General features: G+C 36.1%; 1 protein-coding gene across 1 annotated transcript in view; it reads left to right on the top strand.

The window, feature by feature from the left end:
* The window catches only part of FBXL13 (F-box and leucine rich repeat protein 13), a 67,931-nt gene that overhangs the window by 36,070 nt on the left and 16,061 nt on the right, over positions 1-15,800 (top strand). Inside the window, 4 exon segments of the mRNA XM_039570431.1 lie at positions 4,068-4,159; positions 4,792-4,909; positions 5,063-5,225; positions 8,040-8,106. Of these exon segments, the coding sequence (XP_039426365.1) occupies positions 4,068-4,159; positions 4,792-4,909; positions 5,063-5,225; positions 8,040-8,106 (440 nt within the window).

Here is a 15,800-nt window from a genome sequence, read left to right as displayed (position 1 = left end):
GAAAGATTAAACTAAATGAACTTTGATATTCTTATAAGCATTTCATAATTTCGCTGCAATTATTTTCTAAATCTATGGGGACAAATCTTTATCTGTGGTTTGCTCCATGTTTGTTTTGTTGTACTTTCATTTCAGATCATAGTATACTGTTATGCAATCAAGAAAAAAACTTGGGACTGAAAAATCCCGCAGACAAGGAATTTTATTTAACTGTTTACCTTATTTTATTTACATTTATAATTTATTTTTGCATTCACTTGTGATCTGTATATGCAAGAAAAGTAAGACATTTATAGAATGATTTTACTGCATCATGCAGGAAAAGTCTGTTTTGCAGAATTTTGTAGGACCTAAGATGCAATAACCTTCAAAATATTCTCCCTCACAACTGGTTTGAAAGATGAGGTTTAAGTGGGATTTTACTTCCCTGGGGCCAAGAATACAGTATTAAACTCCATATGTATCCTAACATTGATTCTCAGGCCAAGCTGTTCACTCTTCAGGCATTCTATTAAACACTGAAATTCCAACTGAGTTGAGAAAGCAATTGTTTTACTAAAGTGTACATAAAATTTCATATTTCTATGCCTTATCTTCAAGAGTGCCTGAAGTTTCATAGAGAATCCATAGGGGCCTTAGAAAAGAAATTTAAGATTTTACTGTTCTAGATGAAGGAAAATAAGAGAAATACATATGATTGCAGTAAGATCTAAATGTTGATTAATTTTATTTAATTGTGTCTGAACGCATATTTCACACTGGAACTTTCTCATCCTCATGCCTGAGATCTATTATCCAGTTTTAAGTCAAAAACCAGTACAAGTGAAAAAGAAATTAGAAACAATCTGTGCAGGGGTATTAACTGCTTCAGTATAATTTGGTTTGGCTTGCATGGAGGAAAACACTAGATTTCTGCTATTTGTGGTATCAAATGTCTATGTTAAGCAAACAGTGTTTTTCCAGATAGAGATTAAAAGTCTTTTAGACTGCACTTAACATTATACACTCCATACTGAATTCCAGCAAAGGGGATGCTATTTCTGTCAGGATTGCTGAGTTTGATCTGATTACCTGCTACCTACAATCTCTCCTTTGGAGAATGGGAATTTCACTTTATTTTAGGCATCTAAGATAAGATAGTGCCTAGAAAATTAACTTAATATATCTATATAGCAATTAGAGAGTGGGAGAGGTCTCCAGAGGTGATTCAGACCCATCTTGGGATCTTTGTTGCTCTTTGCTATACAGAGATCCCAGGATTCATAATTTTTCTGTTGCTGTGCTGCTTTAGAGCCGACAAGCAAGAGGCCTGTTGCAGGATTAGGTAAACTCTTGCTTGAATGACTTGGTCATGCCGTGCTAAAACAATTGGTGCTTCTTGACCAGCAGAAAGTATAGATTTCCCAATACCTCCCTTGGGCAGCTGCTTATGTGATATTCACCATTAAGCTGCTCCCTTTCATATGTACTGAAGATTTTGGGCTGAGGAAACGACGACAGGAGTATTTTATCCCACATTGCATATACCAATATGGTATGGAGTACAAAACTACAATCTGGACAACTGAATTTCATGTTCTGTCCTGAGAACTAGCACACATCTTTCCCCACTGACATTTTATCTTCTGGTGATCACTACCAGTAGAAAAGATGATTGATTGCCTTTGCCATAGTAGCCCTACGCTGCACCTGCTTGTTTTGCAATCATTTGGGGTGGACAAATTCAACCTATCCATGCTGATGATGAGGTCTGCAGTACTATCTGCAGATCCTCACTGATGTGTTATCCACATCAATCACATTCCCAAAGTCACAGTGTCCTTTTGTCCAACAGACACGTCTCAGTTGGAGGTGGTGTGACAGCCTAGAATGCACCAATAGGCTCTACATGCTCTGACCGTCTTGTGATTGCGAGATGGTTCTTTCTGTGCAATCCCTCTCTGCAGCCTCCCCTGCAACCTCACAAGATTCTGCTCTTTTTTCTTCATCTGTTTCTTAGAGTATAGCTGTTCCTGGAGGAGCCTGATCCAGGGTAACACAGCTGCACTATATCAGACCCCACCTTGAACACAGCTAGCTGTCAGAGGGATGGGACTTGATGGGATTTATATCACCATGCATTACCAGTAAAATATTTCCTCCATTTATTTTGATGGTAGGGTTTTCATTCATTTTGCAGGCTGTTACAGACGCACTGTAGTAAAAACAAATATGCTACACTTGTCCTGAACTCAAAACACACCAGATTATTTGCATCCGTAGTGCTAAAAGTGCCAGTGGGTGTCATCAGCCACACCATATTCTGTCTGTCTGTCTGTGAGATCTGCACAAACACTTTAATAACACATTTGACAGACACGAAGCCAGTTCCCTTCTAGTGCTGGCATCCCTCTGCACGAGGGAAAATGTGCAAAGAGGGCCACAGTCTCCTGAGAATGAGAGAAAAGACATTTAACATAAAAATATTTAAAACAATTGACGAAGAATCTGTTTAAAAGGCCACTTCAGCCTGAAAATAAAGAGCAAGCCAACCTGGGCATAAGTTAAAAGATGAGGCATTATGCCAGAAAAGAATAGACAGTCTGCCTTGATTATAACTTAAAGTCAGTTACTCCATTAAAAAAACTTCATGTGCAGAAGGAATCCAAACGTTAAATTTGCAGAAAGAAGAGCCGGAAACCCAAGGTGTGAATCTCCTCACTCAGTGTAAGATGGAAGTAAAGCAGGCTTGATTCTAGTTTCCACTGATAAGTAGTAGTGGGGACCACTCAGGTATGCTACAAATGCTGGAAGTGCAAGAACTGGGAGCCTTTCCTGGTTCATTGTTACCATACTGAGGTGTGATGGGTGATTAGCTGCTGCTCAGTTTCTGGCTAGTTTTTCTGGGATGATCTCCTATCTGCTAGTGGTGTCCACTGTCAGACAACAAAGCCTGTGCCTTACACAGCTGCTCCCCTCAGGAAAGGTAGCTAAGCACATCCGGCTTCTGCAGCAGCTGGAGAGGTGGGGCACAGCAAGAATCCCTACCACTATATTTATAATACAAGTTTCGTTCTTTGGATTCTTCTCTCCATAGGCCTTATTTGGTACCCAGGAGGACATGCCAGACTACTTTCTGTGGGTGTTTTGCAAATGAATTCCTGGGGCTGTGGTCTGAGCTGCACGGCTGGTGTGGAATCATGTAATCATTATGGTTGGAAAAGACCTCTAAGATCACCAAGTTCAACCATCAACTGTTTTATTACACAATTTCAAAACCCTGGAAAACAGTGAGCTCTCTACATGCAAATATTGGGGGGACTACTTCATGGGGAGGAATGGTTCACATCTGTGTTTTCTGTAGAAGCTAAAAAGAAACTGTCATTTACAAAGCATTTATATGTCAAAAGAAACACTTTGTATGCCTAACTGACATCTTTTGAATTTAAGCAATTAAAGAATTGTCTCAGAGGAATGATAAAAGCAATAAACTGAATTGACAGATCCATCTGTCCATTTGTAATTTCACTGAATGTTGCACTGTTAGAGTATGCATAGTTGTTGTGGTCCTGCATGCAGGATTCTGTAGAAGAGTTCGATATTATTGTGATTGCAGAGGACCTTTCCTTGTACCCCCTCTGAATTTAACACATATTTTACTGTGGACCTGGAAAGAAACAATGAAGATAGTTTATTACATTCAGAGCTTGCTTCAAACTGAATCTCAGCATCTACCATAGGTGAATAAATCATAAGGCTGGGAAAACAAAGGTAGAATAATAAGACAGTAATATTCATTGCTACTTCCATAAATGGTGTCAGCTGTAGAAAATGTTGAACCTGACTCTTGCTTGGCTAGAGGACACATTTTTTTAACAGATCCTTTGGATTATGCTGTTCAAATTTCAGAATAATATGTATACCTCATGGATCTGTTCTTCTTTTAGCGAGATTAATGCATTTCTTGTTTTAGTGAGCATCTAGGCATGACAAGATGTTATAGTATTGAAAAGATGTCAAACTTTCCCTGTATTGTTTTTGTTAGGCTTACTAAGACATAAATATTTAATTTCTTGTGTAAATTTGAGCTGATGTCTTCAGAAATACTGCCAATGGCTGCAATTTGATTCAAGATTTGCTAATCAGCAGAATGTTAACTCTTACAGACAGATGTATTTAAGTTAGAAACTGAAAATAAACCTGTATTTTTTGAGAGACTTTCTGGTGTTGGAACTGAGCTATCCTCTCAAATTACTTTAAAGAAGTAAGAACCAATTTAAGAGGGAAAGTTCTCCCCAAAGCAATTTTTTTTCAACTATTATCTAATTATGCTTGTAAGTCTTTCTCACTTGCGGTCACTTTCAGAAAATTTTGGTTGTCTTGTCTTCCTTTTTCATTGGTATATCTGAATTATGATCTTCCAGTTTATAAATGAGAGCATTTCATTTTTTTCAGTTTTAGAACAAATATAATATATGGGAACAGCATTCTGCTACTGATTTTGCCCATCAAAAAAACCCTTCCAGGCTTCTGCAAAAGAGATTGTTAACTAGATCACTGTCTCAGGTGTCTGCCATAATTCATGTCTCCAGGTACTTCTTCCTTTTCCTTTTGCTCCCAAGCATAATAATTATATGGAGAATTTCAGCGGTTTATGTGCCGCTTGCTCGCTGGAAATTACTGTTAAATGGATTATAACTATTTGTTTGAAATTTGACCATATTTTGGTCTTATATGGAGAACATATGGTGATTATATTTTACTTGACAGCATAAGGATATGAATGTTTTATTTCACCTTTTCTCTTCAAAGGCTCAGGTTGAGAAATGCCAACAGATAATGTCTGTTGTCTTGCTTGACTCTCCAAAATTTTCAGGCACATCTTTGAAAACCCTTGCTGAATGTAAACTTTTGAAGGTCAGCATTGAAGGTTACTATAATGATCAAATAATTGTTAGTATAATGTATTTTTTAAATTCATTCAGATAATTTGGAATAAATCTTTCAGCTGATTTCAGTGGGTATTTGGATCATGCCTTAATGTATGTCAGATGTGCAACTTGAACCTTAAATATTTCAACAGAGAATAACCAAATTACTGATCTAAGTTTTAAGTTGATGAGTAACTGCTGCCCATACATCAGGCACATTCATGTAGCTGATTGCCAGAAGATTACAGAACCTGGTCTTAAGATGACTTCATCATTGAAGCATATCCTTGTACTGAATATGGCAGACTGCACAAGGTACTAGATCACATCAGATTTCTGTAACCATTGCCAAGGGATTGTAGTAAAGTTAATTATACTTTTAGTAAGTTCTGTTAACACATCTTTCATTTTTAAAAAGGAAATTCTTATAATGTAAGTGTAGCTATCTTAATATTTTGAAAAATATTTTATACATACAGTTTTTTGTTCCTGTATCATGTTTTTAAAAATCCGTTCATTATTACTCCGAGCAAAAAAATTAGCTGTAGATGTAGTGTCACTTAATAGCCATGGCATATTATAGTGCTGGAATGTGACTATGAAGAAGAAGAATATGATAACTGAAGACAATTCCATTGTCACAATTCTCTTGAAACTTGGATATTATTTAATTTTGTAAATATTGAAGTAATACTTTATAAATGTCTAATACTAAGATATAAATAAAACTGCCAAATTTTACAATTACCAAGAAAACATTGTAATGTATGTTATGAGGAAGAATATATTTTATGTAAAACCTTGTTTTCCACTTAAGGTGTGTTATGTATAAGTAGAAACAAAGACAAATGAAAGTAGTTTCAAAGCTGCACATTTGATCCCTGTTTTGTGGCACAGTGATGGAATCAAGGATGAGAGAGAACAGAGAAGGCAAAGCCTACAAACATTTCAGGATTAGCAGACCTATTAAATAATACAAAGAAGCTGGAATTGCTGTTGATCCTAAAGTTTCTGACACCATGAGAAGTTTTAGGGATTCTGCTTTAAAGTGTAACAAAAACACTTTTTGTGCCTGTTGATGTATAAAAATCTGGTAATATTGCCTGAAGGAGCACTGAAAAGTGCTGGAGCAATACCATGTTGGTAGTTTAGCTGAGTAGGTGGGACAGCTGCCTGCATTTTCTGGTTTAACATTTATCAGGCTGGGTTTTCCAGTCTGTCAGCCAAATCATGGGCTGTGAACGTGTTTGCACGTGTCTACTGCGTCTACTGCTAAAGAATGGCTGAATTATCCTAACAAAGCTTTTTAAGCACTAGTATAGGTATTGTAGAGCTCTGCACTTATTTTATTGCTTTTCCAGACACTTTCAAATGTTTCAGCATTAGCAAAGTTACAGATTTTAACACATCTAGACTCATGTGGTGGGTTGACCCTGGGCTCCAGGCACCCACCAAAGCTGCTCTACCACCTCAGCTGGACAGACAGAGAAAACACAGCCAAGGGTTTGTGAGTCAAAATAAGGACAGGGAGAGATCAGTCCCCAGTTACCATCACAGGCAAATCAGACATGACTTGGAGGAAGAAATTAATTTATTTCCAGTCAGATCAGATTAGGGTAATAAGAAATAAAACCAACCTTAAAACACCTTCACCCCACCCCACCTTTCTTCCTGGGCTCAGCTTCACCCCTGAATTCTCTGCCTCCTCCCCTCAGTGGTACAGGGGGATGGGGGAATGGGGATTGCAAATCTACCAATTCAGAATTCTTAGATTATAGGAAGTGACTACATATGAAAACTGAGGAAAGAAAATTATCAGATCATGATTATTAGAATTAGGAGATGTGAGTAAAAACGTGTCTGAAAATGGATACAGGCAATGTAGTGGCTCACCCCCCTGGCATATTATTCTAGTTTAAGAATGTTACCCCGTGTTTGATAAAGCAGCATATGGCCTGTGTTCTCACACAGTTGATCAGCTGTGTATTTATGGCTTGATTATTTAAAAAGTTATAATGTGGTCATTTCAGCCCTCAAGCTCCGTGTGGTTACAGAATAAATACTTTTTAAATTCAGTTTACTTCATTGCCAGGCTCAGCATTCCTTATGGACTTTATGGAAGTTAGTTATTCTGAAGTTACATTTCTTAAACGTATCTGTCCTCTTGAATGGAAAACAACTGCACTGTGAAATAACACCAAAACTGCCACAGTGGTTGAATTATTGTAGGGTGACTTTATGAATTCTAGCTTCTTCTGTACCTTGTGGTCAGACAATGAGGCCCTGTTCAGGTTATCAGTTTATTAGTAGTGCTGGGACTTTGGGATTTGCAGTGATTCTCTGTGCTGAAACAAACTGTACAAGCCAAAATATGATTCTGTCCTACAGAATTCTGGGATTAATTTTTTATTCATCAGGGAACACAAAAGAAATACTGGGAATGCATTGAAAAGCTGATTTTACAGTAATGTTAAACATACCAGAGATATGAACTGTATTGAAACACCCAAGCTGTAGTCAGGTCTCCAAAGCTCTCAACTTGGCTGAAAGCTTTTCTATCTACTTCATTTTTACAGCCTCTGTGTATAAGTTAGCCATGTGCAAGACATGCAATTGATTGAGTGAGACTGAGGAAGGACTCACGTTAACTCTTCACGCAGGGTACAGAGCAGCTACTGCACACAAATGCTACCAATGACTTTTGCTGCTGCTGTGCTAGAAGACCATTTTTTCTTAAAATTATTTCAGTCCCTTAAATTAAAAGATATATTAGTACAACTATTACTCTGCAATGTTTAAACGTGTTCTGGTTCTTTCTAGATTTGTTTTCCAGCCTCTGACTGCTGGAAAGGTGATCATTTCTGAGTGCTGGAACTAATGGAAGTTCTCATAATCTCCAACAGACTTTTTTCCAGAAAGTTCAGTTTTTCAGCCATTCCAAGGAGCAGCATCTTTCTAATTGAGCTATTAATTATTCTGACTCTTCTGGGGCTTTAAAGGTCTATTTTAAAAATACCATCATTAATTTTTGCTTAGCTACAACATTTGCTGCTGAACACAAATTGTGTATTGACTTGTATGGAGTAGGAAAAGTAGTGAGTATAAATATTGCCTATATTTCTCTTTTAGGGTCAGTGATGGATGTGTAAGGCCATTTGTACAAGGTTCTTCAGGAGCTAAGCTATGAGAGCTGAGTGTTAGCTCCAACAGAGGCACTGCTCTCCACTGTGGTCTAGAAAACAATTGCTTGTGAAAGAACTACTAATAAGGTATCTTCAATATGTCAAACTGCTGAAACTGGAAAGCAAAAAAAAAAAACACTGAGGGGAGTCAAGTTAAAAATTGGCAGGTCCTGCCTTGTGAACACTGTTTCTTTTACTTTTGGGACAAACTCTTTGCACTGAACACAGAAATCTAAGAGAATCCTTGTCAAGAAAACTTTCCATAGAGAATATTCACTCGGTCACTGTCCAAACACAATTCTGACCAAGAACCTCATTATTTGGCTTTAACACAGAGTTTGTAAAAAAAAAAAAAAAAAAAAAAAATTGAAAAAAAATTAGAATGCCTTTATCTTTTTTGTAGGCCAGTGTGTATTAAAAAATTAAGCTAAATAAACAGGGTTGGGGGATCCAAGAAGACTTCACTTAATGTGCTCCTTTAAAATATCACAAAATTGCATCTGAATGAAATGTATGCTGCCTTGAATTTAGTCCCACAATGTTACAACAAAAATGTTTTCTTTCTCTTTGCCTGCCACAGCTAGTCTTTTAAAATGCTGTGCTGCTTCTTACTCTAGTTTTCACATAGCACAACCCATGACCTCGGCAACAAGCCAAGCTTTTTTTGCTTATACTGTGTTGCTAAGGCTTTCAGTTTTCTCTCTCCCACAAGACAGATAAATTAGCTCAGAAATTGACCATTTTAATTTTTGCAATTTCTGACTCCTGGTACTAGGAAAAAACTTGTGGGTTTTGCTGTTTGCTGTATTTAAGTATGTAAATTCATGCACATATAAAATAAATGTATTAAATATTAAATACATTTCCTAGTCTTAAAACATTACTTGATGAAAGAAAATCTATCAGTCTGCTCTGTAACAAGCTACTGTTTGTATGCTTTGACTTCATATTATACATTTTATTAGCATATAGAGGAAGTCATACTAGGATCTCTTTCAACTTAGACTTTCTAAGTATTGGTTTAAAAATGCAACAGAGAACACCATGTTTCATGTGCAGTAATCAACACCCATATGCTGTATTGATTAAAGAAATATTGTAAGGCTCATGTGCTTTCCAGCAGTCTGTGCAGTGGATCTCTCTTGCTTTTCCTGTCTTGCTGTTTAGTGTTTAAAACTCAGAAGGTGCAACTTAAATTTGCAATACACAAGAGAATTTTCCTCTCTGTTTTTTCAAATGACAGCAGAATCATTCTGCCCATCAAAGCAGAGCAGAATTTATTGCAATAAGGATGATATATACTTATAGGAAGGATAGGGGAGAAAAGATACAGTAGAGTGATATTTTCTTATATACTTGTGTCTCAGGTATGACTGACAATCAAAATGGAAGTTCTTCCCCAGTGTTGGTGCCTTTCTCTTCTATTGCTTCGTACTCTTCCTAACAATGCCCAAAAAGTGAATGTTCCTTTTGCAATCTGTTTTTCTTTCAGGGAATTTGTTGCATTTGGGTGAAATATATTGAACAAATATTAAAGAAATTAATTTTAAAAATCCTAAATCGACACCCCCCCCTCCAAACAGTAATTAAAATATAGTGCTAATAAAAAATTCATTAAAAGTCTAATGTTTGGAGAAGTTTATATATTTATCCTGAGTCTACTACTCAACTGAAAATTGTAAATTGAATAACAGTAATTATTGCATATGTTCAGATTTTGCATAGATATTTTGATATTGCATAGAACATTGTGTATTTTGCATGAATAAAACATGCCTAGGGAAAATTGTGAACACTAGCTAGAATAAGGGAATAAGGTAAAAAATTCATGTCATGTTTAAGTTGTGTGTGTGATAAGTGTCTTGCTAAATAAGACCATTCATTAACAAAATCAAATATGCAATGAAAAGGAAGTGAACTTCAAGCATATGAGAAACTGGTGACATAATGAAGTTTCTGTACTTTTCTCATTAGGCCTTTGACTATATTGCTCTTACTCTCAGAAAATACACAACATTAAATTAAAAACCCACACAAGTACATTTTAAACATTAATTTTTTCACTCTGTTATTTTAGCATTCATCCTTTTGCATTCCAGAAAATATGTCCTTCTTTATTCAAAAAAAATTTTTTTTAAACAACTCACGCTTTTTAAGTCTCAGTAACATTTTTTGATAGTGGGAAGAACATCTGGTTTTGTCATTCTTGAAGTACTAGAAATTAGTTTCTTAAAATTATAAAAAACTTAAAAGAATCTTAGAAATCAGAAGATTTGCAACTTGAAGACAACATTTCTTTAAAAAAAAAGCAACAATGCAATGACAAAGATGTTGAGTTCTTTGAAAAAAGTTTAACATCTTTGAGAAAGTTCCCTTTTTTCCTAGCTATCCTTCCATCCCTCATTGTTTTGCCTCACATTTTACTCCTCTAAATTCCTTGCAATAAGGACTATAGGGTTTTAAATTGAGTATGGTGCATGTGTCCATGAATGCAGATATAATGTTACAAAAAATTTTAGATATTGTAAAATTATTTACAATATATGCAAGGGGTCTGAGCTTCTATTACCAAGATGGTAACATGAGCACTTACGACCAAAATCTGTCTGTCTCATGAAAGCACACTCACTGGAACTGCTTCCATGAGTTAGAGAAGCAGTTTTAGTCAGGAGTTTTATTCTCACACTCTCCATATTTTTGTTAAAATGTCTTGAATTTTCCTCAATGTCTACATGAAAAGCTCTGGCAGCTTTGCTCCAAGAGTGAGTGTGAGAGCCTGCAGCTGCCCAGCTTCCCTCATTCCAACACAAGCTGCTGATGCATATGGCCTGGACCACCCATATTCCTGGGACATTAGAAAAGTAATTAAGTATAAAAGTGTCAGGATATTTGAAGAAAATGTCTTCAATCAAGCAGGATTTAGACAGAAAAACATAGCAAAGAATAATAAAAGAAACTTAGTTGACTCCTGAGTTACATAAAGCATCCAGCAACAAAACCAGTAGATGCCCTGACAAAGGCTCAGGAAAGCTTAATATCAGCAGTGAGTTACATGCAGTGTAATAATGAGGAAGAAAAAAAAATAGCCTGAAACATAAAAAATAGGTAAAATACTTTAAAAATGGGAAGAACCCTGAAACACTTTTGAAATCCATGATAAAAAGGATGTACAAAGTACTCAGAGAAATATTGTCTGCTTCTGCACTTTCTTCTGCAATGACTGTCATGCACAAAATTTTCTCTTGTAATAATCTAAGACCCCATTCTCTCTTCGGGCTGAATTGCTGCTGTGTGTGTAGTTACTATTTAAAGTTGAGGATGCTTTGTAATCACTGGGCACTCCACAGTAGAGGTTATATGAATATGTAAACACTTAGCTCCATTTTCATTTTTATGTGTTAATGATCTTCACATCCTGACTGGTCCTGAAGACCAGGCTGCAACATAAATGTTTACTAATACTTCAATAATGAGTTTCTAAATAGGGGGAAAAAACCCCACCCAAACAAAAGGGGCATTTTGACTTTCCATAATTATCTAGAGGAATTTTTTAGCACTCTTAGTGGGATTCTGAATCTGCAGTGAATAGAATCCATAGCCTGGCTTTGCTTTTTGGTCTGTTAGAAAATTAGGCCAGTAGGACTGAGGAATAGCCTTGTAAAGGTTAAGAAAAATATATCATTGTGTCTAACAGATACAACCAGCTACAGACTGCAAAGGAATTAGTTGCATTTGATTTCCAAAGGAAAGGATATGACAAATCCCACACATTCCCAAGACAGAGAAAATAAAAAGTTAAAGTATATTAAAGTGGGCTCCAAATTCCAGTTTGCTTAGGAGAATGAAGAAAGAGAGAATTTAATCTGGAGACTTAGAAACTTAATGCTGCATAAAAATAGGAAATACTAAACCAGAGTAATTGTGATCAATGCCAGATGTGCCAGCACCTGGAGTCCCAATGCAAATCAACTGGAATTAAAAGTGCTTAGCAATGCTGAAAATCGGGCTTGATATTTTTACAGGATACTTTGTTGCAATGTAATCCCTGTCATCTGGACTGTCTCAAGAAACATTGGCAATCGTAGTTTGTAAACTATGATCTGGTCTAAGCACAAATGGTGTTAGGTATAGAAATTAAATGTTATGGCATGCGTTATACAGGGGGATTTCTGCACTGCAAGAGAAAAAAGTCCCTACAGCTCCTGAAAACAGATCTGACCCACCTTTATATTAGCTCAGATATTAGAAACAGTACAGCTATGTTTGCATAAGAACTTACCCATTTTCCAGGAGGTTTTTACTATGTGAATCTGAACTTTGTTCTGCCACATAGGTGTTGTTAATAACAAAATGAATCTGCATGGGAGGAATTGCATTCTTCTCTTCTAGTGTTCAATCCATGACACTGGTGCCTGACTGTGGCTAATCTGTGCAGAAATCTGTGCATTTTAGAGGATAAACTGAGTCATTTAATAGTAAATGGTTCAGACATAGATGGTGGAAGACACCTTTTAAGAGCTGTCTTCCAGGACTGGAGTCACTTTGGGGTCAATCTGTTTGGTTTGGAGTATGAACAGGAAGCAACAACTGTATATCTCTGGAACACAAAGATACATTACAGATGCTGACCTTGAAGGTTGCAAAGAGATATGTGAACAGAAATCTCAGAAGAAGTTGGAAATACCCTAGCACATGGTTATTGTTAGTGAGAGACAGTACACTCATTGCAATCTGCAGTAGAAAGGCAGAGATTTTCAGCATGAGACTATAAATAATGAAGAGTTGTTCTTTAGTATGTCATAACCTCAGGTGGCTTTTGTCTCTAGCAAGTGAAGACTCTCACCAACTGATACAGTCAATACTCATTTTCTCACCTACAGAAACTATGGTGAAATAATAAATGATGTTCTGCAAATGTCTGTTTGCCTTATAAGTAACTGAAAAAGAACAAAAATGTAAAAGTTACTTGAAAAAACCAGCTGTTACAGATTATTAAGAAGTTTCTTTTTAAGTTGTTTTCAAAATGGAAATGATAATATATATGTTATAGAAGAGATGCTGGCCAAACTCTTCCCTTTCTCCATAGCAATGGAAGATTCATCCAAGATACAGGAATGATTTATTTACACTGAAGGGGAAATATGTTTTTGGAGAGTGGTTGATCTGAGAGTGGGTCATCCTAGTCTGTGTGTTGCATGGTATTTGTTTTGCCAGCATCTGTTTCCAGGAGTTCCAATATGATAGCTCCAACCATATCTTCCATAAATGTCAGGAGGTTTAGTACAGAAGATGGAATTTTCTAGAAATAGGTCAATACCCTGGATGGGGATCCCTGACCTTATATATCAGGAAGTCTAATAAAATTAGTGATAATTGACTCCTTTTTATCTATGTTAGATACAAAAATAATAGTTAAAAATTTCATATGGATTAAACTTCCTGTATAGAGCTTGTTTCAAGAGGTTTCTTTTTGGAAACATGAAAGTTTCATAGTTTTTCTATGTAATACACAATTCCAAATTATATTTCTTATCTTCCAAGTCTTCACTCTTTCCCTTCTTAAATCTGTAATTTTAAATGAAATGCCTCAATGTAGGTGAAAAATTGATTTTCATTGATAAAAAATAGTTGTTCTGTGATTCAATGTCACTTTAGTCATATAAAATGATTATAAATTAATTTTGAAGTCATAGCAGCATTAGTTGTTGTGTAGCAAAAAAGTCTTTATTATATTCTTTACTATTTCATTAGCAAGTGCACTAAAGTGGTGCCACTTTTAAGTAAAGAAAAACACAAGAAATTATTTCCTTGAGATCATCCCTATCAGACCATCAGTCTTTGATGTAAGGAATTCAAGTTCTGGCATAAACCCATTTTAGGTTTATGCATATAGCTATTTTATTGTCTTTAACAGGAGGGCTCTGGTCAACAAAAATTTGAAATCTGTACATTTTCACTAAGCTGTTGAAAGTAACTCTCACTACATAACTGCATCTGCTGAGAAAAATGCAAACTCTCCATGTTTTCATAAGTAGCCAGGATTGGAAATCTCTTTTGTTGTTCCATTTTTTGTTTCTATTCAGCTTGTGAGATTTCAGGAATCTGCAAAATTTGAACTCCAGCCACACTCTTCCAGCATTATCATTACAGTGTCCACATCTGGATTCCAGACACTATCTACGTGTGCTTATTTTTTTAGGACGATACTTTCTCTCTGCCTACAATTAGGCAGTGCTGTTCACTGCATAATTTTAAATAATTTATTAACCACATGGAATAAAGTGGTAACTTTGTTTTCCCGTAAAGTTTACTTTATTGATATGAAGTACAGAGATATTCTGCTGTGATTATCAGAAAGAATTTTACAAGATCAACAATTAATTCTCCTTTAGACTAGAACATTTAGTATCAGAACATTGTTCAGTTTCCTGGTGTACGAGCAGTAAAATCACAAAGTATCTTTAGATCCTTTTGAACTCCTGAAATGGGAATTTATCAAAGTTTTCACCTCCTTATTGTCTTGAATATGGGTGTTGTTCATACACTTTTGAGTGTGACTGCACCATTTCAAATGTTGTCTTGTGCCATAGCTGTAGCCATAAAGCCCTTAATGGTAAGGCAGCACTTCTCAGATATTTGGTCTTAGCAAACAGTATGGGAAATAAACACTAGTAGGTAACTTTACAGTAGTAGAAAGAACCATCCGTCTTGTTAGGAATTTATATCCAAATGAGAGCACTTATTTTTTTGTAACTGAGAATTGTTCCTAACTATATATAACAGAAATGATTAAATCATGTATTTTTAATGGTATCAGTTTCGTGCCCATAAACAGTTGCAGATCATAAGGCTGCAGGTACAGCCAATGCATCACATAATCCCAGTCTTCAGCTTCTACATTTTTTCCACTATAAATCTTCAACATCCATCATTTTATAGCCATATATTGTAAAAATGAGTCAGTTGTTGTACCACAAGGGCTGCATCTGGATTGAATCTTGTTGTCCAATATACACGCCAGGCAACTTGCTTCTTTAGGAATAATTCTGACTTGTCTTTCATGAATGTTCTGTGTAAAGTTCCATGTTTTTAATAATGACCAAGTATGTACATCTTGTGCACCTCATGGAACGTTGTGTGGTGCCAGTGTTGCTGCTCTCAGAGGAGAATATTCATTTCTGCATTGTGCCATGCTTATGGCTAAGAAGCTATTTCAGGCATCTCATTGCACAGAGGAAGTTAAAAAAAAGACTGTCAAAAAGAAGTGTTTCTGCTTTCCTTGTGTGCCAAATGAATTTGAACTTTTTGAGGAAGAAAGCAGCAGCAGGGAGCACATGTAGGAGTTGCAGAAGCCCTGTTTTCATGGATCTGGGGAAGGCAGGAGAAAGAAGAAGAGATATGGAGTAATTCGAAACAAAATGACAAGTCCTTTTTCGTAAACTGAATCTAAAGGTATGATTTTATGGAAAAATTGCAGAGTAATCCCATTGTAATACTGTTGCCTGTTCCCAGGCATTATAACAGTATGTAAACACTTATGAGACCCCACATGTTGAAAATAGGATCCTTGTTCATTCATAACTCAGACAATGCTCACTTATTGAGCAGCAATTTAGTATTTGATCTTTTCATTGATGTTTTTGTGTGTCCTCAGGCCTATTTATACAGAATGAAAGATGTGCAGTTAAGTTAGAAAATTACATTTTCT

The sequence above is a fragment of the Corvus cornix genome, chromosome 1A (assembly GCF_000738735.6).
Source record: "Corvus cornix cornix isolate S_Up_H32 chromosome 1A, ASM73873v5, whole genome shotgun sequence".
Taxonomy (NCBI): domain Eukaryota; kingdom Metazoa; phylum Chordata; class Aves; order Passeriformes; family Corvidae; genus Corvus; species Corvus cornix.
The sequence above is the reverse complement of the archived record's forward strand: the minus strand, read 5'-3'. Positions and strand labels throughout refer to the sequence as shown.